The sequence below is a fragment of the Syngnathoides biaculeatus genome, chromosome 5 (genome assembly GCF_019802595.1).
Source record: "Syngnathoides biaculeatus isolate LvHL_M chromosome 5, ASM1980259v1, whole genome shotgun sequence".
Classification (NCBI taxonomy): Eukaryota; Metazoa; Chordata; class Actinopteri; order Syngnathiformes; family Syngnathidae; genus Syngnathoides; species Syngnathoides biaculeatus.
The window spans coordinates 32,809,436-32,836,531 of NC_084644.1; the positions used below are offsets into that span (position 1 = coordinate 32,809,436).

At 41.5% G+C, this 27,096-nt stretch overlaps 1 protein-coding gene across 20 annotated transcripts in view; it reads left to right on the plus strand.

Annotated features, from left to right (window-relative positions):
• ascc3 (activating signal cointegrator 1 complex subunit 3) overlaps positions 1-27,096 on the plus strand; it is a 258,535-nt gene that overhangs the window by 19,624 nt on the left and 211,815 nt on the right. For 19 of the 20 annotated variants that reach the window (XR_009794997.1, XR_009794998.1, XR_009794996.1 and 16 more), the window contains exons 4-9: positions 11-582; positions 2,018-2,144; positions 6,743-6,944; positions 7,261-7,396; positions 8,651-8,776; positions 15,141-15,344. Coding sequence is in view for 11 of the 20 variants with exons in the window: in XM_061819568.1 (XP_061675552.1) it covers positions 11-582; positions 2,018-2,144; positions 6,743-6,944; positions 7,261-7,396; positions 8,651-8,776; positions 15,141-15,344 (1,367 nt within the window). In the remaining 9 variants the exon portion in view is untranslated. The remainder of the gene's footprint in view (positions 1-10; positions 583-2,017; positions 2,145-6,742; positions 6,945-7,260; positions 7,397-8,650; positions 8,777-15,140; positions 15,345-27,096) is intronic. The other variant, XM_061819559.1, reaches the window with a different exon arrangement.

Here is a 27,096-nt window from a genome sequence, read left to right on the forward strand (position 1 = left end):
TGTTTTACAGTGGGGACTGAAAATGGTCAAGAGGCTGTTGAACACGCTGCTGTCTTTCTCTTTGAAATTTTCCACGACAAAGACCATGTGGGCAGACAGGAGACTGAGGCCATTAAGGAGATGTTTGGCCCTTTTCCCTCATCTGCTGCCGAATTATTTTTTGCTTGTGTGGTACGACTGGTGGATTCACTTAACTATTCTGGAATGAAGGAATTTATCCACTCCTATCGCTCACCTCACACACTTCACCATGGGTCTTCTTTCGGATGTAACATTGCTTTTACCCATGATTGCTATAAGCTTGACCCGCTCGAAGAACTGCTGTGCTCTGGCATCCAAAATCAAAACATGAGCATAGACTTTCACAATTTCCTAAAGACCCAACCAAGCAGGATGAATGTTGTCAATGATGGAGAGATGTTTACCACAGAAAAGTCTTGGATGAATGGAGCTATCCTCAGGACAGAAGTGGAGAAATATCTGAATGAAGGAAATATGATATCTTCTAGCCCAGAGGATCTTTGCACCTCTATATTTGAGATGCTTGCCTCTCACAAAAGCAATGATGAGCTACAGAATGAGGTATGCGTTTTGTATTAAATCTTTTCTTTTTTTAAGGGCTGATAATAAATTTCGGGTCAGTTTTTTGTTTTTTATTTATGCCACAAAGAAGTATACAGGGAGTCCTCGGGTTAAAACGGTCTTGACCTACTACATTTCGACTTTACAACGCCCGTCCCCAGTCCGCCATTTTGTCTTGCTAATGTGCATAGTGCTTGTCCGTGTTTGTGTGCCGGGAGTGTCTTTGCATTTTTCGCCCACTTTTTCGACATTATGGTCACAAAGAAAAAAGCTGTCTTTTAGCAATGCTTCTGCAGCCAAAAGAAAATCGATTACCATGGAAAGAAAGCTCAAGATCATTAAAAGATCAGAGGAAGTAGAGACACCGACGATCGTCGGTAAAGAGCTGGGTTTTAGTTGGGCGGACCGTGGTGACAATTGTTAAAGACAAAGCCCATATTTTAGCGCATGTGAAGGGTTCCATTCCTCTTACATAATGTAATCACAAAACATTATTTGATACTTGTCGAGATGGAGAGGCTTTACGTTATGGATTGAGGGCCAGATTCCTTCCCAATAGCTAAGCACAGCCTCCCCTTCCTCTTCTCAGTCTACCTCTCAGCAGTAATGGTAAGTACTTGATCTTGTTTATTTCAATGTATTTTTTTTATACTATAAATTCTGACTTTAATGATGAAATCCGACTTCCAACGAAATTTAAGTTACATTACCAAATAGGAATGAAACTCATTCGTAACCTGAGGATTCCCTATACTTTGCTTATAAATGATGATCATTAACTGGTGTAATAGTTATTACTTTTTGACACTTTTTTTCGGTACTCTTGTATCGAGTTGAATATAATAAAATTTGCCATTCAACAACTGAAGTGAAGTATGCAACTGCTCCGGGCCGGGGACTGGCCATGCCCTCCTGCAGGCATGGCTCCACAGGGGGGTCCCACATTCGGGCAAACACGCTTCAAATGTATTTATACAGAATTGTCTGGTCCTTCACCTCGGGCTAGTTTTTACTGGGTGACCCTGTTTGTGGTGTGAGCCCCTGATAACTTCCTGGAATCAAAATGTACAAAGCGGTACTAATTTGATATTAGATTGTCATAAACTTATTTGCAATACTTTGGTGTATATCTTTTATTTACTCATTTGAGCAAAATCACTAATACAGTGTGATGAAAGTTTTGCATTATTTTATTTCTTGGGAATGATGTAGATCTGCCTCAAATCAACAGGTTAGACAACAATTATAAAATCTACCTATTGATAATTTATTTTGATTTTCTATTACCCACCCTGACTCATCTAGTCTACCTTTCTGTGACAAAAGTCAACAGCATTTTTTTTTTTGGGGGGGGGGGGACTGGTGTTAGATGGATGGCTGTATTTCTTTTGCCTTACACCAACTAATTTCTCCTTTTCCCACCTTGTCCATCTAGTTATTTGAGCTGCTTGGCCCAGAAGGTTTAGAAATGATCTACACACTTTTGCAGAAAAGGGAAGTTATTGTTGACTCCCCGCAAAACATTCCACCACTTTCCAGGGGACAGTCAGGTAATTTAAATGGTAATAACATATGATATTATGATGTCCATCTGTAAAGCATTGTTTTTTTCACATTTTGTTTTTTCCCCAAAATTGAATAAATTCATTGTTCAAATCTCCACACGAAATCCCACAAATGACATGACTAAGGGTTCTTCTTTTTGAAAATGTTTTAAAAATAGAAAGTTAAGAAAAGAAATGCACACTGTCAATTTTTTCATTTTTTTTTTCCATTTAATGGCACAAGCCTGATTGAATAGGGATAGTTTGGGTTAATCCATTTTCAGAGCTCTGCTCTGGCTTGGGCACTCAAGTACATTCACAGAGTTGTCCTGAAGACACTCCTTTAATACAGTCCACTCCAAAAGTAGTGAAATGGCCTGTTTTTTTTTTTTTTTTTTTTTTGGATACTGTAGACATTTGCTTTCTGAAAAATACAAATGTCAGACAAAAGTTCAGAATTCCAGATTTTATTTTATTGTATTTACATCTCAACTCTTGAACAGAGCACCTTTGGTTTGAAGCTATCCAATTTTCAAATGAGCAAAAATATAAGAACGTGTGTTTCAGGTTCAAGTTTTCAAGGTATTTTCAGGTTTTCAGATCGCCACTGGTCTGGTGCCTGGGTTTGTTGGCCAGGACACCAAGCACAAGGGTTTCCACACAGCCCTTTAGGCGCACGGCCAAGATGCTGAAGCCGATGGTAATGCAGGGGCCAGGCAAGACGGTCCGCCCAAGGATGTTTTGGTGGCAGCTGCTAGATGAGTGCTGCCAGAATAGGTTTGGGTGGTGGCCCCTGGATGAGCGCCCTGGAGTAGGGTCAGGTGGAGGGTGCTGGATGAGCCCTGCCGTAGCAGTCTCGGGTGGCGCTCGGTGGAGGAGCACTGCTGGAATAGGGTCGGGTGATGGCCGCATGGAGTACCCCGCTGGAGCCTCAGTTTTTGGGAGCAGGAATGGGAGCTTGGTGCTGCTGCCACGTAATAGGAAAGGGAGGATGCGTCATTTGGCGGGGAGCAGGAATGGGAGTCGGCAGCAGCAGCTGGAGAACAGGAATTTGGAGCCTGCTGGAGGAAGGAAGGCAAGCTTAATCGGGAAGCGAAGGCGTGAGAAGGCAGACCGGTGCCATCCTAAACGGTAGTGTGCTTCCTGCTGGGTTATTTTGGGCTTGCTGCATGCTGTCAGGTTCAGGTTGTCAACGTTTGGGAGACTAGAGTGCTGGAATTTCCAAAAATGGGAAGGAAAAAAGGGGAAGACCAGATTGGCTTTTGGGAAGAAATACAGAGATGAGCCACAAATGTTTTGAAGTAAAGTTTCATAAGACAAATACCAACTTTTCCAGTTGATAGATGGGCCAAAATATGAAGAAAGGACCTGCTTGTGATACAAACCAGACAAGCTGGTGGTGGTGACGTGAGCATGCTGTGACAGCACGAAAGACTGCATGATCTTCTGAAGAACAAAAACATGGCGCCACCTCTTGCGTCAATTGAGAGAGAAGTTATTAACAAAAAGAATTTGTGTTTTCACAAGTTTACTTCAACGGCAGATGGTCGTTTTGTTCTTTTATTCCTCTTTTGCCAGGTTCACTAGCAGCGTAACTTGTCTAATTGTAGGACTGGGGTGGGGTGGTTTGAAAATTTGCAAATTCACAAACGGCCAATTCTTCTTTTCCTTTTGGCTTGTTCTGTTAAGGGTTTCCACAGCATGTCATCTTTTTTGATGTAACCTTATCTCCTGCATCTTCATCTCTAACACCCCCTGCCCTCATGTCTTCCTTCACAACATCCATCAACCTTCTCTTTGGTTTTTCGGTCTTTTGCCTAGCAGCTCAATCCTTAGCACCCTTCTACCAATACACTCACTCTCTCGCCTCTGGACCTGTCCAAACTATTGAAGTCTGCTCTCTTGAACCTTGTCTCCAAAACATCCAACTTTGGCTGTCTCTCGAATTAGCTCATTTCTAATTCTATCCAACCTGCTCACTCTTAGAGAGAACCTCAACATCTTCATTTCTACCACCTTCAGATTTGCCTTCTGTTGTCTCTTCAGTGCCTCCATCTCTAATCTGTACATCATGGCTGCCCTCATCACTGTTTTATAAACTTTGCCATTCATCCTAGCAGACACTCTTCTGTCACAAAACACAACAGACACCTTCCACCAGCTGTTCCAACCGGCTTGGACATGTTTCTTCACTTCCTGACCACACTCACCATTGCTCTCGATTATTGTCCCCGAGACCCTTGCGATTTCTTCTCCCTGGAGGCTCACTTTTCCCTCTCCACCTCTCATTCATGCACATATATTCTGTTTTACTTTGGCTAATCTTCATTCCTCTCATTTCCAATGCAAGCCTCCATCTTTCTAATTGTTCCTCCACCTGTTCCCTGCTTTCACTGCAGATCAAAATGTCATCTGCGAACATTATGGTCCAAGGGGATTCCAGTCTAACCTCATCTGTAAGCCTATTGATTACCACCGCAAACAGGAAGGGGCTCAGAGCTTATCCCTGACTCAGTCCCATCTCCACCTTAAATTCTTCTGTCACACCTACGTCACACATCACCATTGTTCTTGTGCCCTCATACATGTCCTGAACTCTTCTAAAATATTTCTCCACCACACCAGACCTACATATGCAATACCACAGTTTTTGGGACTCTCTCATAGGCTTTCTCCAGTAAGTAAGGTACAACTGAAATTTTCAAAGAGGCACCTGAGCTTCTCCCACATCTTTCAAAAGACTGCCCTTTTTTTTTTTTTTTTTTTTGTACCTTCTTATTTCAAGCAGGACTTCCAATTCCAATGGAGCTGGTATGTTGTGTTAAATAAAAAGAGAATACAGAAATATTTAATTTTAAAATATAAACTTTTTTTTTGATCAAATAATCATTAACTTGGAATTTTATGGCTTCAACATGTTCCAAAAAAGCTGGAAAAAGGGTCTTGTCTATCACTATTACATCAACTTAAATTTTCACAATATTTAATTAAGGTTTTAGAAATGAGGACACTAATTGTTGAAGCTTTTTGGGTAGATTTATTTTCACCCATTCTTGCTTGGTGTACAGCTTTTGCTGTTCAACAGTCCGTGGTGTCCGTTGTCATATTTTACTATTCAAAATGTGTCACAAATTTTCAATGGGAGACATGTCTGGACTGCACGCAGGCCAGTACAGTACATGCATTCTTTTACCAAGAAGCCATGGTGTTGTAACCCATACAGAATGTGATCTGGCATTCTTTCTGAAATAAGCAGGAGGGTCCATGAAAAAGATGTTGCTTAGATGGCAGTATATGTTTCTACAAAACCTTTTATCTACCTTTTATTATTTATGGTGCTTCCACAGATGTGTAAGTTACCCATGCTGTTGGCACTAACACAGCCCCATCCTATCATAGATGCTGGCTTTTGAACTTTGCAAACACTGCCACAAATTTTTCCCGATTTGTGAGTTGTTCAATTTGCACCCAGTGTGACCACGCCATTATAATTACTTGTCCCATTTCTACCATTGCAGTGTGCAGTTAACTAGTGTAGCTACACAGCTCCACCCTACAAAGGCATATTCCCTGGATGGTGAAATTTACAGAACAGTGCAGTGTCATTATTTCAATTCCCAAGTGTTGTGTATTTTGGGTTATTTAAACTACCTTATAATATGTTGGACCAAACCATTGCTGGTACGTAGACCCTTTCCCGAAATTTTGAATATCAAGTAAAATGTATTTACATAATCAATTAGTCCATTTTCCAACCTTCTTACTCCATTCAGAAAGTTGAACTTTCATGGATTATAGATTTAGGGCCCACAATATAAACTATTTCAAGTTAACAACAATTTCTCAATATTCAAATATTTTGAATTCCTGATTTTTATGGGTTTATGAGCTGGAAGCTCAAATTTGGTAAAATCTAATACAGCTTTAAAATGTGGACCCTGAATCAACAAGATATGGCAATTTAACCTTTTGAATGAAATTATGAAAAAAATGTTTCAAAGACCTAATATTGTTGGAAATATTCTGTAATTAACAGGAAATACTATATGATCAAATACAGTACGCCCAAATGTCTGATGGTATTGTGAGCCACAGGCTGAATTACGTGTACCAACGTGTTTATTAAGCAGTTGCATTTCCCTCAAGCACCTTTATTACGTAGACCCACACCAAACAATCCCAAGCACAGGTAAAGCTGTGGGAAGAGTTCACTGCTTGTTTATTGGCTGACAGGAGCACTATTTAGCTTGCCAGCTAGCTAGTAGTTAGCACCTCTTGAAGTGGCATGCACAACAAGCACTGAAATTTGTCAATTAATAGTTTCTTGGATCAAATATGTTAGGATGTGTAGGAAATGGCATAAGAAAGATGTGAGACGGGGTGTCAAGATGATTGACAATTGAGTGAGGTGTGGTCTCACTATTTTCAATGGACTTGCAGTGTTAGACTGACTTTTTAAACTTTTTTTTTTTTTTTATTTAAATCATTTAAATTTGGCAGGGTTGTTAACTCTTCTCTGCAGTATGTCAAATTCAATTCATTTATGTTCCTTTTACAGGGACTTTAATATTGTCCTGTAAATTCAACCTTGCAACCTTATTTGCCCCCTCTTTCAGATTCCGTCCGAAAACTCAGTGACGAAGTTACAAGGCCAGCCTATGGCTGTCAGGTGACCATTCACTCTGAACAAGAAAGACATTTGATGAAGATATTTCGCAGGGAAGAGAAGAGAGAGAGGAAAAGGGGAAAAGGAACTGATGATGTGGAATGCTCAGATGCTATCTTGAATTTTGACCCAAAAGAGATGAGAACCCAACGGTAAAGCAGAGCTTCTTCTTTCCATCTCTGTGTCTTTGTCCTCTTGTTACAGCTGACAAGCTACATTATATCTAGACAACTGACATGTTGGTGTTGGGGGGTAACGTTAATTCCATTCTCTCACGTTTGAAAATTATTGTAGTTGTGTAAAATGAAGAGTAGTAAGAGTAAAAGGACAGTTTTCCATCTCACTTACAAATGATAAATCGTGGAAACCGGAATGCAAATGTTATCGAGTTACATCCACCTCAAACTGGCAAACCATTATCAAATATGTTAACTATCGTTTACAGTTGTGTATTGTTCTTTTGTGCAGGGAGCAGGCTTTGTTGACTGCACGACATGAACCTGTACTTGGTAGAGAACGAGTGTATGAACGGATTAAATACCCAAATGTCTATGACAGCTATGCCGACGCCACAAAAACACACGCTTTTGTTGGAGGAGCAACGGTGAGCCTTTTTTCCCCCTTCCAATTTATGAGTAAACTTACATATATACGTGTGAGTGTGTGTGTGTATATATATGTCAGTGCTTGTGAAACTTTTGTCTAAATTGACACACATTGATGTTGAGTGTATCTGATAAGGTTTGGTATTTGTGTTAAAGGTCTCATGGTATCATGAAATAAAAAAATATTTTTCAGGTTTGCAGGATAATTTCGGCTAAAAATGGCAATAAAGACCATTTTAATTTTTTTTTGTTACACCTGGCAATTGAGAGGTTTGAATTTTTCATTAACATACATGTAAATAAACTTTGGTCTGTTTGAATCGCTCATCCCCCTCAATTTTATCCATCCATTATCCAAGCTGCTCATCCTCACAAGGATCACGGGAAAGGTCGAACCTATCTCAGCTAGATCTGCCCACAGATCAGGTGTAAGGTGGACAACACTCTGAATTGGTTGGCAGTCAGTCGCAGGGCAGAAATCGACACCATCACTAAGCGGGAATCGATCCCACGCTGCCCGCACCAAAGTTAGGCGTGTGTCCCACTACACCATCAGTCATCTCTGTGGCCTAAAAGTTCCGTGGCCAGGCTACGCATTCCTAGCATCTTCACGTTCATTTCATCCGATGTAAGGGACTATTACTACCTTCATGAAGCAGAATTCACCAAGCTGGATTGTTGTCCCAATGCTCCAAGTTACTACTTCCATGTTGTCTTTTCAAGATTTGCTTGCAATTTTCCCCTTTAGTATACAATGATGTTTAAAATATTTTTTTGCATTATTTCAACCACACTGTGTTTTAAAGTCAATGGATTATCTGTTACAATGTTTTACATATGAGTTGGTAGGCCTGGTAGGTATTTTGTACAATGTGTCACAATTTGTGGAGCATCAAAATGAGAGTGTTGAGTTTGAGTTTCCTTCGCCGTCATTTTGTAATTTATCTGCTCAAAGAATAGATTTTATTGGCAGTGTACACTGACCACACATTTTGACACCACTCATGGAGTATCTATCAAGTATTCCTCCCTTAAAATGTTGACTTTTAGGGATGTAATAATTTTACAATGATTATTAGGGCCCGAGCAGTGACCGTTGCAAGGTCCCTGTTATAATCGTGAGAATTTTTCTTGTAGTTGTACGCTAATGCAAACTACAGCCACAGTAATGAACGGTGTTAAATGTTATACCTCTAGGACAACTGAATACAAAATAGTTCATTTCTGCATCTTCTTTTATTAATTGCAACCAGATGCTGCTACCTCTGGGAATCCGCAGAGAAAATACTAAAATGTACGAAGAGGTGGAGATTCCACCTAATGCACCAATGCCGATTGGCTTTGAAGAGAAGCCCATCTACATCACTGAACTGGATGAAGTAAGAAACCTTTGTTTAAACTCTTTGTAACAGAATGATTAATTTTGACTCCTGTACTTGCTTCATGTACATGTAGTTTATCAGCTCAGATCTTCTTTTTCACACCTTCTTTTTTTGTAATGACATTCACCACTTAACCAGAAGTAGGGGAAATTAATAGTTATACAGTAACCCTTCATTTTTCTTGGTTAATTAAGACCAGAACCAACTGTGAAAAGTGAAAAACCGCGAAGTAGGGGGGAATATATGTTTATGTGTCTACCAGAACATTTTAAATATTTGCACTTTGCATATTTGAGGCAAAAAGAGGTATTAAGTTTAATCTTTAATTATAAAACCAAATAAATACAATAAATACAGTAATTTTAAATTCATAATAAAGATATAAATTATAAAACACTTTCTTTATTATAGTACCATAAAGTTACTCATCACTCAGACTCTTTTGCTGGAGGTGCTGCCAATGTACCCGAGTTTAACTTTGAGATGCGGAGTTGTTTCGTCTTTGTGTGTGTGTGTGTGTGTGTGTGTGTGTGTGTGTGTGTGTGTGTGTATGGGTACCAGAATGTTTAAAATGTCAACAGTACAGTATTTATACTTTGCATACTTGAGACAAAAATTACAACAGTAGAAGTGTCTAGTTAAACAATCACAATAAAACAATGTATTTTGTTGCAGGACGGAATTAACATACTCGGCGAATCTTCTGCTGGAGGCGCTGGCGATGTAGCTGATGGTTTTAGCTTTGAGATGGAGAGTTTTGTGTGCGCATGTGCTTGTGTGCGTATGTGTACTAGAATGTTTAAAATCGGTCAACAGTACAGTTTTTGTACTTTAACTAAAAATTTCAACGGTACAAGTGTGTAGTTAAAACATTTTTATTGCACCACATAATTAACTTTCCTCACTCGGAGAATCTTCTGCTGGAGGTGCTGATTATGTAACTGAAGTTTTTATCTTGGGAAAAACAGAGTGATGTTGTCTTTTTCTTTTTTTCTTCTGGTTCAAAATTCCCCTGGACAAGGACATAATCTGGTCAACACAATTGCTAAACTCGTCATCTCGTACCATATTTTCGTCAATGTCTTGTGAAAATTCTTCCTCCACATAGCGGCAAACAGCATCATTGTCGACGGAGGAAGCCTCGCCATACAGAGGCACGCTTCTGAGGCCGTAACTCTTTTGGAAAATTTTCAAACCAACCTTTGCTTGCCCTAGAGTAGGGCTAGGCAAACTTTTTGGCTCGGGCGCCACATCGAGTATTAAAATTTGACAGACACGCCATGTCAGCACAAGATACGATACATAAAAAAACTGATTTTTTTTTTTTTAAACACATATCAAACACCCAGAAAAAAAGCATTGCAGTGTTAACATACCTTTTAATGAGAACAGTGTTGTTGAGCACCCATTTTATCCAATGCATCAAAGTCTGCTGGTAATTCTGTTGTGGGGATTCTCAGAACAGATCTGAGGTGTTCATTACTCATCTGGAATATATGGGCTGCTTCATTGGTGTTCATCACACTAAACGTCTGTTCACAAACATGTGTAGAGCCAAACAACACCAGCATCGTCTGCGCCATCTTCCGGATGTTTGGAAGTTTGACTGGACTTACAGTGAAGAAAATAAGTATTAAGCAATTACAGGACTGGCATCACTTTCCTAATCCTCCACTCCTGGAGGTTTTTGGAGCTGTAAAGAAAATAAACCATGACCTGCAATATCACAAAACTGAAAAGTCATGACATCAATTCTATGAATTCGACTCTTTGAAAAATTAAAACAAAATATCCCAAATTATACATTTATATAAAAAATACTACCTTAATGAATGACACTGTTAATATGCATGCAGTGACAGAATTAAATGAGACATGCCAATTATGATTCCACCATGAACAACTGAGGGGACAAATAAGTTACTGGTCACTTTTACTATACATGATGAGAATTTTCCGCCGATCGGCGGATTTCTGACTTTTTCAGACCAAAATGACCATACTCGAGATAAGCGCAAATCAGTTGAGAAAATAGTATAACAGTATAACGATCCAATCGTGTTAGTGGTTAATAGAGTTTCACCATTGGCGTGTACATGTGTTCTCGGTTCTCAGAAATCGCTGTGTAACTTGTTAGTTAGCCAAGTAATGGCGTGTGGGACTTAGCACGAACTGATCAACGGTGTGTTCAAAGTTTTACGATGGCGAAAGTGTTACAAAAAAGGATGAAGATCGAGCGAGGGCAATTGACAAGGATGCTGGAATCAAAAATTGTTTCAGACGGGCATGGCTTGAAAAAAGTGTAACAGTGCAGATAGGACCAAAAACGGTATCTTCCCGGCAAAGTGCTGTGCACTCTGTGTTCCGATAGGAGCAAAACATATCCAGGAGGAAACTCAACCCCCTCACCCCTGCCCCCCCACCATCGACAGACATTTTCAGGGATTTTCCAAATTGGTCATTCTCATCCCTGACTATATCCGCGTTATCCTGCCCCAAGGAAGTTGGGCGAGTACCATAACCACTTGTTAGCTAAAAAAAGAACAGATATTTTGGATTAATTATAAATGTCATTAGGCACAGCTGGTACGCTTAATTGATGGAATATATATCCTCAATGGTGGAGGCCAGTGTTTCAGGATATTTAAAATATATTTTGTTGAGTAGCAAGATTCCATCTACTAAAATTACGTACCACTCTCAAGATGAACATATCTTTTCTTTGGAGGATTTGCCAAGGTAGTTTTGCCTGCAAAATAGGTCAGTATATTAATGTAAGTACCAAATTTTTCATTACACATTTTCTAGTTCAGGGTGTACCAGGATCCTGCCCATAAAAATCATACTTAAATTGTCTCCATAGCTCAAACAACAAAAGTTATGACCATTTAAACATTCGGAATATGGGATAATTATGGTATTGGTAAAACAATAGAAAAGAACAATGAGTTGTGACCTTCCCGGAGGGAACGTCAAAAAACAGTGTGGCCGGTCATATCACTTTCATATTTCACTTATGCATCTACTACTACTACATCTACTACTTACTTTTACTATAAGTACAAATAAAGTAGTAGTAGTAATAGTAGTAGTAGTAGTAGTAAGTAATTTGGAGAAAAATATATACTTTCCGACAGGTTTTTATCGAGGTTTTAAACTGAGAAAAGGTTCGAATAATAAGTACAACGGGTTGTCGCCTAGTTATATTACCACGAGGCCGTGGTAGCTAGTTAGTTAGCTAGCTGCACATTAAATTTTCGTGACGATAAACTAGAAAGCCACCCGCAAGCGAACACATGCTTTGTGGCACGTTCCCTACACCACTCATTTCATTTCCAACCTGTTCAGCAGTACAGTATACCACAAGGTACCTTGTGAAAAGCTGGACTGAGATCCAACAAGACCCAAATTGATACATTTCCCGGGTCTGTATTCAACCTTAAGTCATTGAGCACTTTGATAAGAGCATATTCTGCACTGTGATGAGTTCAAAAACTGCATTGCAATTGTCAAAAAGTCAATTTGACTTGAGGAAATTACTGAGTTGATTTAAAAATATTTTTTTCAATAGTCTTGGCTCTGAAATTAAGATTTGAGACAGATCTATAGCTTGCTACCAATGAAGTTTACAGCATTCCATTTTTTATTTAAATGTCCATCATTGTGCATCTGCACAGCATTGTAGTTTGCCTTCTTCTACAGACCGCTTGGGCTCTGGTACCAGTCCTCTTGAGAGGGAGACTTTTATGGACAGAATTTCTCGAGGCATAGAGGAGGTCTGTTTTGGTGGCCTTAGTTTTGCATCTTTGGTTTTTGCATATGATGTGGTTTTAATGGCTTCATCAAGCCGTGATCGCCAACGCTTACTGGAGCAGTTTGCAGTGAAGTGTGAAGAGGCTGTGATTGAAGTGACCCTCACAAAATGATTAGTGGAAAGCGAGAAGTAGACCTGTACCCCCCGGCGGCACAGTGATGTAACTGGTAGCACTTCCAAATCTGAGACCATGGTCCTCATTCGGAAAAAGGAGGCAAATACCCTCTCCAGGTCAGTGATGAGATCCTGCCCCAAGTGAAGGAGTTGAAATATCATGGGGTCTTGAGAAGAATGAAACGGGAGATTGACAGGCGGATTGGTGCAGCGCCTGCATTGATTTTGTCTTTGTATCGGTCCTTTGTGATAAAAGAGGGAGCTAAGGCAAAGCTCTCAATTTACCAGTTGATCGCTTCCACATTTAGAGGAGCCAGATCAGATGAGGTGGCTGGGCATTTGATTTCAATAACTCCCAGATGCCTTTCTGATCCGGGCACGTATCCACCGGAAAGAGACCCTGGGGATGACCCAGGACACCCTGAAAAGACTGTCTCTTGGCTGGCCCGGTAATACCCCCGTGTCCCCCCGGAAGAGCTGGATCAAATAGTTCACGAAAAGGAAGTCTGGGCATAGCTGCTAAAGCTACAGCCCCCAAAACCCAACCCGGAAAAGCTGTAGAAGATGAATGGATCAAAAAGAATGCGACATGTTTCTATGAATACTTGTAGACCACAGTTTCCCTCCTTTGTCATTGAATTCAACGGTAAAACTTATTCTTATTCCACATGGCACTTTTTTTTCTCAAAATTTTTAACCCTAACCCTAAGTACTCTGGAAATGCCGTTGATTTTACTTTTTACCGCTTCTGTTAGCTGCACTTTAAGACCACAGCAGTTTCAAATGTAACTGGGTGAATGTGCAACAGGCGTACCACACCCTCCACACACACACGCACATACTCACACAAAGCATACCGAATGGCAACTGAAACACAACTGTTGCAAAATCACTATTTCACTATTTTCCAGGTCCATCATGGCCTGAAAATGCCTATTATGGCCTGGCGCACAAGTGTTTGGATATTAATATTTACTGTCACCACAAGGAATATGTTAAATTGATAGAAAAAATGTCAGTATTCCCTCTGAAAGATCATATTTTCCAACATCATCAGCGCTTTCACACAGATTAACAGTTACTGTAGCTTCTATTTTCCTCTGCTAATCCAGGCTCGCCCACTGATTCGCTCACAAATTCAGAATATGCACCAATATGCTTGTATTTTGTTCAGGCTACATATTTAAATTATGGTTCTTCAAAATGCGTAATTTTCCCTAAAACTCGAACATAAATCGCATAAATTAAACATTTGAGACGACCAGTTCAGCCAATCATGTATGTACTGAAGTAACCCAATTTTTTTTCATGAATCTGTTAGAATTAGATTTTAGAGGTGTTTTAACTTCTCATTCGATTCACTTTTGTCCTATTCTATAAAATGCCACAGAAATTACATATAAAGCTGCTTTATCCACCATAACTCTCACGGATTGGGGTTAAACTTTCTTGTCCTCTTCTGTGCAGAAAACTGAGTGCATCCTGACTGCATTGGTTCAATTTATTAATAAATACAACTGCTGATAGACCAGCAGTTTCCCTTCAGAGAGCCTTTGTCCTCTGTTGCCTGCTTTCTCAGCCCTTTATCGCTGAGAATCTTACATAATATTGCAAATGTTAGTTAAGCAACTCAACAATCAGAGGAGTTACTTTAGGGTAATAGTAGTAATAGTTATCATGGGAATAATATTTTTTTTGAGCTTCGTTTCACTCAATTGGTTCAATCAATTAAACTATTAATAATTACCCGAGTGAGGATAACTGGTATGGAAAATTAATGAAAGTATACAGATAATTGCAATCACTGAAGACGTGCTTGCATAAAAGCAGAAAAGCTTGTCTTGTTTCCTGCTATGTTCAGCCCTTTCTCTTTAGAAGCACACTTATCGTAGGAGAAATATTGGCTTACTACCTCACAGCAATCGGAGTAACTTACTTTTTACTTTAAAAACTGTTTTCACTACGGCAATTCAATAGTATTATGCAGGTACTGTTCTTCAAAGGACTAGACACAAACTCTAAATTCTATTCATAAAACATTTTCATGGTTAAATAATTTCTTCATATAAATTTTTAAGTATTTGACGCATCTAATATGGCAGAGATCGTAATGTATGATTCAGTGTTCAGAGTCGGGTCTATTTAGATAAGATTCATGAACTGAACCTCTCTCTCCATTTTATTTAATGTTGTCATCTGTGGCGTTTGAAAGAAGCAATTCTATTTTGAGAACGTAAGGATGTAAAAAAATGTTTTCAAATGTCAGAAGTAAAAGAAGTCAGAAAAATAATGCAAGAAAATAATTGTCAAGAAGCAGATAACGAAAGAATCGACTTAAGTATATTCACAAAATATTTTCTCTAAATTTTTCTCTTCCACCCCCCCCTGTGTATTGTTTGTGTGCATATGTGTATATGCGTAACATTTACCTAGATTGGACAACTGGTATTCAAAGGAATGAAGCGTCTGAACAGGATCCAGTCATTGGTGTTTGAGACTGCCTACAACACCAACGAAAACCTGCTAATCTGTGCCCCAACTGGAGCTGGCAAGACCAACATCGCCATGCTGACCGTCCTACATGAGATTCGGCTACACCTACAACCTGGTGGTATCATCAAAAAGAATGAATTCAAGGTAAAAATAAAAAAAAAAAAAATTCTGAACTCAACATTATTTGTAGAACAGTTTTAAAGTAACTTCAGCAATTGTTTTGGCAAAATGTTTGACACCATAAGGAAGGAAGCGATCTTGTCTTGCTGGGTTTTTATTACAAAAAGAATTCTTTGCGAAAAGAGGAAAAAGTAAAAGTCTGTGAGTTGCCACCCATTACTGAAGTCCAAACCAAAATTCTCTGCGTTTTTATTCAAGTGAGATAGACAAAGACAAAACAAAATATGTACGTAAGCCCTCGTTTTTCATGGTTAATCGGGACCAGAACCACCCGTGAAAACTGAAAAACCGCTAAGTAGCGGGGGATGAATGTTTATCTGAGTACCAGAATGTTTAAAATATGTCATCAGTATTTCTACTTTGTATATTTGAGACACAGAGGTATTTAGTTAAATCTTTTGATTTTAAAACCTTATAACTATATTTACAGTATTATACATTTCTGTATTATATTACTGTATATTCATCAATCGCGGACTTATGCTGGGGCTGCTGTGTGGGTACCAGAATGTTTAATCAACAGTACAGCATTTATACTTTGCGTACTTGAGAAAAAAATTACAATAGTACAGGTATCTAGTTAAACAATGACAATAAAATAACATTTTTATTTCAGTACAGTACAGAAAGTCACAAATCAAACACGTGATGTCTTCTCGTGTAGAGCACCGAATGTCCTGATGCACAGTTGTGACATCATTCCTGTTGCACTTGCATTTCGGCATTGTGATGCCCCCTCCCTGACAAGAGGAACTTTTAGCTCGCGAGCAGAAGGCGGGATGTTAGCATCTCCAACCCGTTCTGGCCACATCTCTATGAATGATCTTTTTTTATTTCCTTAGGGCGGTCCAAAACGTAACACACACAGCAAATGTGATAAATAAACCAACCCTAAGTCGATAAACAAAGCAACCGTAAGCAAATAAAGCAAACCAGAGTCAATGTAAGCATATTAAACATACCAAAATAGCATTAAAAATAAAACAAGAGAGCAAATATACGAACTTTATGTACAATTGATCCATTTAATCCAACACTCTGTACAAGGACATAACCCAGACAACACAATTGCTAAACTCGACAGCTCGTACCATATTGTCGCACGCTTTTGAAATTTTTCAAACCAACCTTTGCTTGCCGAAAAGCCTCGTCCTTGAGGGGGTGAATCCCTCATTGCAGCTTCAGGTTCATCACACATTGTGCTTCCTTCCTTCTGAAAGTAATATAGTACATACTGTCAGCCGATCTGGCTTTTTTATGGGGGGGGGGGTGCGATGCACTGAACCCGTAATTGGTGAAGCACCAAGTAGAGAGAAATTACTGTACCTTTTTGTCGAGCTGTACAAAGTTTTACACAGATGGTACCACAAGAAAAAGATAATGATAAAGCCTCAGGGGACAAGTGTTATGAACACCATGACTGGGAGTGCTAGAAGAACAAAGTCTGTTAAAGTTGAAGGTAGAAATAATAGAACTGTTACTTGATATATAGGAAATACATAAAATTTCCAACACACCATCACAAGCCCTGTCGATAAAACACTAAAGATGAAACATAAACCATAATAATTTGTACTTATCAAATATTGATTCAGTATAACAGGTTCCTAATTGCTCTTTGATGTGATTAAAAAAAAATCATCAAGTGAAGTATTTCTTATAGCGCCACAACACAAGTCCTCTCAAGGCTTTATAGACAGACCAGGTCTAGATCCAGTCTTTTCACACAACAGAAATGAACAAGCATTCGGCAACACAGGCTCCATGTGACAAATGGCTCCCATCTTGGATTTTTCAGAAAAAATTAGAACCTCAAACCTCTTTAAAATCCTTCATGAGATACAGTACAGAGAGTCATCGGGCTACGACTGAGATCCGTACCTATAGGAGCGATTTAACTCCAATTTCTACTTAATTCGCATTTCACTGTGAAAGTCAAAATTTACGATGACCGCTGGGATTGGCTTCAGCATTCCTGTGACCCTCGTGAGGGTAAGTGTCTCAGAAAATGGATGGGTGTTGGTACTTCATTGAGAAAAAAAACCTAAAATACATTAAAATGGGAAAAGAGGCTGGGATGGCGAAAAATGAAGGGAGGCTACGCTTAGCTATCGCAAAGGAAACACGTGCCGGTAGCCTTTGCTAGCAGTAAATTCCCCCGAAGCGTCTTGTCCTTTTCTGCTCTTTCAAAGTTACAAAAATATGCTGTGCCTTTTCCCTAAATGAATATTAGGCTGATATTAAGCCAACGTTGATTCTGTACCTCGATCTATAACGTAAATCATCTTTTCATCTCGGCAACGATCGATGAACGTTGCTTTTCTTTTATTTTTTTATTCACAAAATAATTTTTCCGTGACCACTGTATCCCTCATTGGGGTGAAACCCTTCACGTGCGCTAAAATACAGGCTTTGTCCTTAATAATAATCGCCACCGTCGTCCGACTGAATTCCAAATCTTTGTCATATCCATCCATCCATCCATTTTCTACCATTTTCTACCATTTTTCACGGTTGTGTCACGGGGGAAGTAGCATCAGCCGGGATACCCAGATTTCCCTTTCTCCAGCTACTTCCTCCAGGTCTTCCGGAGGGATCATGAGGCATTCCCAAGCCAGCCGAGAGACATGTCGTGTCCTGGGTCATCCAGTAAGATCTGATCTGATCTCCTCAGTAAGACTGAAACTTGTTACAAGGCCAAGACCAAAGAGCTATCCAAAGACACCAGAGACTAAATTGTACAACTCCACACGGCTAGAAAGGGCTACGGAGAAATTGCCTAGCAGCTTGGTAAAAAAAGGTCCACTGTTGGAGCAATCATTAGAAAATGGAAGAAGCTAAACATGACGGTCAGTCTCAATCGGAGTAGTGCCCCATGCAAGATATCACCTTGTGGGGTCTCAATGATCCTTAGAAAGGTGAGGATTCAGCCCAGGACTACACGCCAGGACTTCGTCAATGACCTGAAAAGAGCTGGGACCACAGTTTCCAAGGTGACTGTTGGTAATACACTAAGACGTCATGGTTTGAAATCATGCATGGCACGGAAGGTTCCCCTGCTTAAACCAGCACATGTCAAGGCCTGTCTTAAGTTTGCCATTACCATTTGGATGATACAGAGGAGTCAGGGAAAAGGTTTTGTGGTCAGAAAAGACCAAAATTGAAGTCTTTGGTCATAATTCCTCTAACAGTGTTTGGAGGAAGATGAATGATGACTTCCATCCCAAGAACACCATTCCGACTGTGAAGCATGGGGGAGGTAGCATCATGCTTTGCGGGTGTTTTTCTGCACATGGGACAGGACGACTGACATTAATGACAGTACACAGCTAAAATAACAAAAGAATGGCTACAGAACAACTCTGTTTTTGAATGACCAGCTATATCTCTGACATAAACCCACTGAGCATGTCTGGAAAAACCTGAAAATGGCTGCCCACCAACATTCACCATCCAACCTAATAGAACTGGAGAAACTTTGCATGGAGGAATGACAGACGAATGACAGTCACTATTACTCATGAATCACCTTATTTGAAAATTCTAAGGATAAAGAGCACAAATAAACAATGTCTCAATAATTCGCAAAGGTATATCACAGATTATAGAACTATCTAAGGCTGTTTCATGCTAAACCTTAAGTGAGGTTGCATTGTTGATTTGGTGTCTTTCAGCTTTCACCAACACACCAGTATCATCCTGAGTGGCAGACAACTTCAGGATGTGAATCAAGTGCTTGAGTGTGAGCGTTGAGTGCAGCTTTGTTTTATTTATGCAAATTACAGAGAAAACTTGGTCACAATGACATGTAGTTCCAAACATGCATGACAGTTTTACAGCAATGGCTGTCAAGTTGGGGTAACCTGGCAAGAGATTCTGATTAACTGTTTCCAAGCCAACTGTGGCAAATTTGCACTTCAAGTCTTAGTCACACTGCAAATCTCAATTTTTCAAGTTGGATGTTGACTGACAGATCAGGAGGACTCAAGCTGAATGGCGAGCAGTCTTTTCCAATTCACCTAAATTCTTAATGTGTTTATCAAACTGCTTCATGTCTGTGACATATTGGGTCGTGCACACATTTTTCAGATGTTGACCTCATCACCACCGGTGAGTTGTTTCCCACGATGATAGCTTCAGTTTGAAAGCACGTCTGGTGCCATCATACAGCGTGACAACTTTGTTGCGCCCTTGCAGCTGTTTGTTCAAGTTATTCACACTGGTTTGCCTTTTCCTTCCATGAAATCTTCAACTTCTTCTTGTAAATCCAAGAAATACCTCAGTGTAGCACCTCATCTTAAGCACCTTTCCTCAGTGTGGTATATCAGGCCATGGATGTGGTCATTCTCACTGAGAAGGCTGTCAAACTGTGCAAGATTGAGGCTTCTGGATCGGATTAAGTTAAGTTTTGATGACCACTTTCATGACTTTATCCATTTATAATGACACATAGTCTGCTGGTGCAAAATACGATAAAAAGTCCAACAACCACATCGACCATACACAGATTGTATTTTCTTTCTGAACTTTGTCACAACTCCAGCTTTTTTCCTGATCACGGAGGGTTCACCGTCTGTAGCCAGGGTAACACTGCGGGACCATGCCCTCAGACCCCGTTCAATGCGCCGATGAGCACGGTGAGAATATCAACTGCTGTTGGTGTGTCTTTCATTTGCACCAACTGCACGAGCTCGCCGGTGACAGTCACTGTCATCAACTCGGGGAGGAAAATGACCAGTTTGTAAAGGTTTGTAATGTCAGTGCTTTCATCCATCCGACTTTTCAACAATCATGTTTTTACAAATTCATCCTCACTAAATGGTTTAGAAGCCCACGCAATTTCATTAGCAATGAGGCAGGTTTTACTGCAGCGTAACTGATGCTTCGGGTGTGAGAAAAGACTTTCTTCCGATCCTCCAAGTTTATTCACCCTCTCTGTTCTCCACTGTCTTTGAAAGTTCTCATATTTGAAGATTCAAATTGTGACAGTTTTTTTCTGTGCTGTATCATGCTGTGAACACACAAAAGATACAGCTTTCCCATTCCCACCTGTGAATAAATTGGAGAATGACCATTTTTTTGGAACACTGCACTCTGCGTCCACGTTTCTCTTTTTGACAGAGACACATTGTGGCCATGAGAACGTAAAACACTTTATATAAAAAGTAGAAGTGTGATAAATAGCACTCATCCTGACTGGCTGTGCTTGCTTAAACTGCTTGTGTAAGCCGGTTAAAAGTTGGTACAGGTAAAATTTCAGTGTAATTGAGTAGTAATTAGGTTATAGGTTTTCTTTATGAAATGTGGTGGAATATCGGTTAAACTGTGTGTGCTGACTGTATTTTCTTTTGGAGGGATTTGTATTCAAATGTGTTTGATTCATTTGTGAAAAAGAAAACTTTTGTCATTTTATTGTCATAACCATTGTTTAAGAAGAACAGGAAGTGACGTGTTGAGGAGACGCGGGAAAAAGAGATAAAAGGCTAGACGGAGTGCAAGGTACGAGTGGTTGTTGGAGGGCAACGAAAGGACAAAAAGTGAACGGTGGACATTTATCAAAAGTTGATTGTGTTCGACAACGACTGTTGAAAGTTCAACTGGGATAGTGTGTCGTTTGAGTGGACTACTCAAATCACGCTGTAACGTGGTGGAGTTAGCTGCTACCACAGGGGCAAAGTGCATGCGTGGGACTTGGCTTGGTCGCGAGCAACCAGCTAACGCTAGCTAGCAAGGCCTGTGTGTTGACCACGAAGGAGAGGACAAGGGCGCTAGATAACGCGTTAGCTCGACGCCAGCGTCCTTGTCCTCTCCTTCGTGCACTTTATGCACTTAGCCCCTATGGTAGCGGCTAACTGTTAGCCTGTTCTACTAACAAAATCCTCTTTTGATTACAAAAAAAATAATGGACACCACCCGATCTGCCCCTCCTTGTTGTTCTGCCTTCTAATTTTGACTAGTAATAACTGATTGTTTAGAATGCAGCCCTATGGGGGCACAAACCAGTGCAATCTGTAGGCCGGTCCCAAGCCCGGATAAATGCAGAGGGCTGTGTCAGGAAGGGCATCCGGTGTCAAAACTGTGCCAAACAAATATGAGCGTTCATCTAAAGAATCCCATACCGGATCGGTCGTGGCCCCGGTTAACACAGCCCACCCCCGGCACTGCTAACCTGCAGGGCGTCGGTGGAAATTTAGCTACTGTGGGTCAAAGACAAAGAAGAGGAGGAAACTGGATCCGTCGTCAGAAAAAAAGTAGGAATGCACAGATCCTACAACTGAGTGTAGGGACTTTGAATGTTGGGACTATGACAGGAAAAGCCCAGGAGTTGGTTGACATGATGATTAGCAGAAAGTTTGATGTACTGTGCATCCAAGAGAGCAGGTGAAAAGGTAGTAAGGCTAGAAGTTTAGGAGCAGGGTTTAAATTATTCTACCACGGAGTAGATGGGAAGAGAAATGGAGTATGGGTTATTTTAAAGGAAGAGCTAGCTAAGAATGTCTTGGAGGTAAAAAGAGTATCAGATTGAGTAATGACACTAAAATTTGAAATCGAGGGTGTTATGTATAATGTGGTTAGCGGCTATGCCCTACAGGTAGGATGTGACCGAGAGTTGAAAGAAATTCTGGAAGGAACTCGATGAAGTAGTTCTGAGCATCCCAGACAGCGAGAGAGTTGTGATTGGTCCAGATTGTAATGGACATATTGGTAAAGGAAATGGGTGATAAAGAAGTGATAAGTACGGCATCCAGGAAAGGAATTTTGAGGGACAGATGGTGGTAGACGATGCAAAAAGGATGGAGATGGCTGTAATGAACACTTATTTCCAGAAGAGGGAGGAACATATACCACAAGAGCGGAGGTAGAAGCACGCAGGTGGATTATATTTTGTGCAGACGATGTAATCTGAAGGAGATTACTGACTATAAAGTAGTGGTAGGGGAGAGTGTAACTCGACAGCATAGGATGGTGGTGTGTAGGATGTCTCTGGTGGTGGGTAGGAAGATTAAGAAGACAAAGGTAGAGCAGAGAACCATGTGGTGGACGTTGAAAAAGGAAGAATGTTGTCCGGCTTTTCGGAAAGAGGTGAGACAGGCTCTCGATGGACAGCAGAAGCTCCCGAAAGACTGGACAACGACAGCCAAAGTAATCAGAGAGATAGACAGAAGAGTACTTGTTGTGTCTTTTGGTAGGAAAGGGGAGAAGGAGACTTGGTGGTGGAACCCCAAAATACACTGAGTCATAGAAGGAAAGAGATTAGCGAAGAAGAAGTGGGACACTCAGAGGACTGAGGAGAGGCGAAAGGAGTACATCGAGATGCGACGTAGGGCAAAGGTAGAGGTGGCAAAGACTAAACAAGAGGCATATGAAGACATGTACACCAGGTTGGACATGAAAGAAGAAGAAAAGGATCTCTACAGGTTGGCCAGACAGAGTGATAGACAGGGGCAGGATGTACAGCAGGCAAGGGTGATTAAGGATAGAAATGGAAATGTGTTGACTGGTGCCAGTAGTGTGCTAAATAGATGGAATACTTTGAGAAGTTGATGAATGAAGAAAATGAGGGAGAAGGAAGAGTTGAAGAGGCAAGTCTGAAGGACCAGGAAGTGGCAATGATTAGTAAGGGGGAAGTCAGAAAGGCACTACAAAGGATGAAAAATGGAAAGGCAGTGGTCCTGATGACATACCGGTAGAGGTATTGAAACAATTCGGAGAGATGGCTGTGGAGTTTTTGACCAACTTATACAACAGACTACTAGTGGGCTAAAAGATGCCTGAAGAATGGAGAAAAAGTGTTCTAGTTCCCATTTTTAAGAACAAAGGGGATGTTCAGAGCTTTGGGAATTATAGAGGAATAAAGTTGATGAACCACACAATGAAGTTATGGGAAAGAGTAGTGGAGGCTAGACTCAGGACAGAAGTAAGTAAGTAAGTTTCATGCCTAGAAATAGTACCACAGATGCATTATTTGCCTTGAGGATGCTAGTGGAAAAGTACAGAGAAGGTCAGAAGGAGCGACATTGTGTTTTTTTGGATCTAGAGAAAGCCTATGACAGAGTACCAAGAGAGGAACTGTGGTACTGCATGAGTAAGTCTGGCGTGGCAGAGAAGTACGTTAAAATAGTAGAGGACATGATGGCAGCAGAACAATGGTGAGGTGTGCCTTAGGTGTGACAGAAGAATTTAAGGTGGAGGTGGGACTGCATCAGGGATCAGCTCTGAGCCCCTTCCTGTTTGTAGTGGTAATGGATAGGCTGACAGATGAGGTTAGACTGGAATCCCCTTGGACCATGATGTTCGCAGATGATATTGTGATATGCAGTGAAAGCAGGGAGCATGCAGAGGAACAATTAGCAAGATGGAGACATGGACTGGAAAAGAGATGAATGAAGATTAGCCGAAGTAAAACAATATATGTGCGTGAATGAGAGAGGTGGAGGGGGAAGAGTGAGGCTCCAGGGAAAATAGATAGCGAGTGTGGAGGACTTCAAAGATTTAGGGCCAACAATCTAAAGCAATGGTGAGTGTGATAAGGAAGTGAAGAAACGGGTCCAAGCAGGTTGGAACAGCTGGTGGAAGGTGTCTGGTGTGTTATGTGACAGAAGAGTCTGCTAGGACGAAGGGCAAAGTTTACAAAACAGTGGTGAGGCCGGCCATGATGTACGGATTAGAGACGGTCGCACTGAAGAAACAATAGGAAGCTTAACTGAAGGTAGCAGAAATGAAGATGTTGAGGTTTTCGCTCGGAGTGAGCAGGTTGGATAGGATAAGAAATGAGCTCATTACATTATTTGGGACAGCCAAAGTTGGACGTTTTGGAGATAAGATTCGAGAGAGGAAACTTCGATGGTTTGGACATATTCAGAGGCGAGAGCGTGAGTGTGCTAAGGATGCCACTGCCAGGGAAAAGAGCGAGAGGAAGACGAAAGAGAAGGTTTATGGATGTGGTGAGGGAAGACATGAGGGCAGTTGGGGTTAGAGAGGAAGATGCAGGAGATAGGCTAAGATGGAAAAAGATGACACGCTGTGGCGACCCCTAATGGGACAAGCCGAAAGGAAAAGAAGAACAATATCTGATGGTGTAGTGGTACATTGCGCATGACTTTGGTGCAGCCATCTTGGGTTCAATTCCCACTAAAAGATGGCATCTATGTCTCCTGCGATTGACTTGTGACCAGTTCTGGGTGTAGCCTGCCTTTCGTCCGGATTTAGCTGTGATAGGGTCCAGCTCCCAATTACCGTCACCAGGGTTAGGAATGGTTTTGACCAAAGTTTAAGTGGAAGATACAAATTTTACTGTCGGTCCACACGTTACTCATATATTGATCTGAATGAAGATGCGATAACTATACAGTTGTGCCTCTACTTATGAAATTAATTCATTCCGGAAGTCGTATTGTAATGTGAAACTTTCGGAAGTAGAAACTCATTTTACATGTACATATCGTAATCTGTTCCAATCTGTTGGCCACCCTGAGCAGCAACAACTGAAATTGTTGGGACATGGAACACCTCAACAGGGAGCCGTCCGAATCAGATCCCCCAGCCACTTCATCTGGCTCCTCTCAATGTGGAGGAGCAGCGGCTTGACACTGAGACCCTCCCGGATAACCGAGCTTCTCACCTTCTGTAAGGGAGAACCTTGTGGAGGAAACTAATTTGGAGCACTTTTATCGGGGATCTTGTTCTTTCGGTCACGACCCACAGCTCGAGGAACGTAGATCGACTGGTAAATTGAGAGCGTTGTCTTTCGACTTAGCTCCCTCTTTACCACAGCGGACGATACAAAGTCCGCATCACTGCAGACGCTGCACCGGTCCGTCTTTCAATCTCCTGCTCCATTCTTCCCCCACTCGTGAACAAGACCTCAAGATACTTGAACTACTCCGCTTGGGGCACCTCTAATCCCTGACCTGGAAAGGGTGGCCACCCTTTTCAGATTTAGGACCATCGTCTCAGATTTGGAGGTGCTGATTCTAATCCCAGCCGCTCCACACTCCGCTGTGAACCGCTCCAGTGAGCGTTGGCGACGACAGCTTGATGAAGCCAACGGAACCACATCATCTGCAAAGAGCAGAGATGCGATGATGAGACCACCCAACAGTACGCACTAGAGATTCTGTCCATAAAATTTATGAACAAAGGGCAGCCTTGGCGGATTCCAACTCTCACCGGAAATTAGTCCGACTTTTAACCAGCAATGCGGACCAAACTCCTACAGCGGTCGTAGAGGCACTGAACAGCTCATATCAGGGGGCTCGGTCGAATGGCTTCTCCAAGTCTACAAAACACGTAGACTGCTTGGGAAAACTCCCATACATCCTCGAGGACCCTGCTGAAGGTGGAAAGCTGGTCCACTGTTCCACGGCCAGGACGAAAAACACATTTCTCCTCCTGAATCCAAAATTCGACTTCCCGACGGACCCTCCTCTCCAGCACCACTGAATAGACCTTACCAGGGAGGCTGAGGAGTGTGTGTGTGATGATAGTTGGAACACACCCTCCGCCCCCCTTCTTAAAAAGGGAGACTTCCACCCCAGTCTCCCAATCCAGAGGCACTGTCCCCGATGTGAAGTTGCAGAGCATGTCAATCAGGACAGCCCCGTAACATCCAGAGTCTTTAGGAACTCTGGGTGAATCTCATCTACTCCTGGGGCCCTGCCACCAAGGAGCTTTTTAACCACCTCAGTGACCTCAACCCCAGAGATAGAAGAGCCCACCTCAGAGCACTCATACTCATCTTCCTCAGAGGAAGGTGTGTTGGTGGAATTGAGGTCTTCAAAGTATTCTCCCCACCGACTCAACATCTGGAGTTGAGGTCAGCAGTGCCCCACCCCCACTCTACACAGTGTTGACATTGCACTGCTTTCCCCACCTGAGACACTGGACGGGGGACCATAATTTCCCCGAAGCCGTCTTGAAGTCTTTCTCCATGGCTTCACCGAACTCCTCCCACGCCGGGGTTTTTGCCTCAGTGACCACTGAAGCTGCCGCTTGACCAGCCAGCCTGTACCCAGCCTTGGGAGTCCGACAAGTCCAAAATGACTCCTTCAGCTTTGACAACATCCCTCACTGTTGGTGTTCACCAACGTGTTCGGGGGTTGACTCCATGATAGGCACCAACCACCTTACGGCAACAGCTCCAGTCAGCTGCCTCACCATTGGAGGCGCAGAACATCGTCCACTCGGACTCAATGTCCCCCACCTCCTCTGGGATGTGAGCAAAGTTCTTTCCGAGGTGGGAGTTGAAATTCCTTCTGACAGGGTAATCTGCCAGCTATTCCCAGCAGACCCTCATAATATGTTTGGGCTTCCCACGTTGGACCGGCATCTTCCCCCACCATCGGAGCCAACTTGCCACCAGGTGGTGATCAGTTGACAGCTCCGACTCTCTCTTCACCTGAATGTCCAAGACATGTGGTCGCAAGTTCAACGACACGACCACAGTTGATCATCGAACTGTGATCTAGGCTTTTCTGGTGCCAGATGTACATGTGGACACCCTCATGCCTGAACATGGCGTTCGTAATGGACAATCCATGATGAACACTAGGGATCGCAACCGGTTACAAATAACCGGTTATAACCGGTTTTCGTTTTTTTTAAAACCGGAACCATAATTGGACTTTCGAAATCGGTTAAAATTTCCAATAATTTCTTCCGGTTCCGGTACTCCACATTGCGCTATTTTTTCAATATCATTTCCACTTTTTTCAAG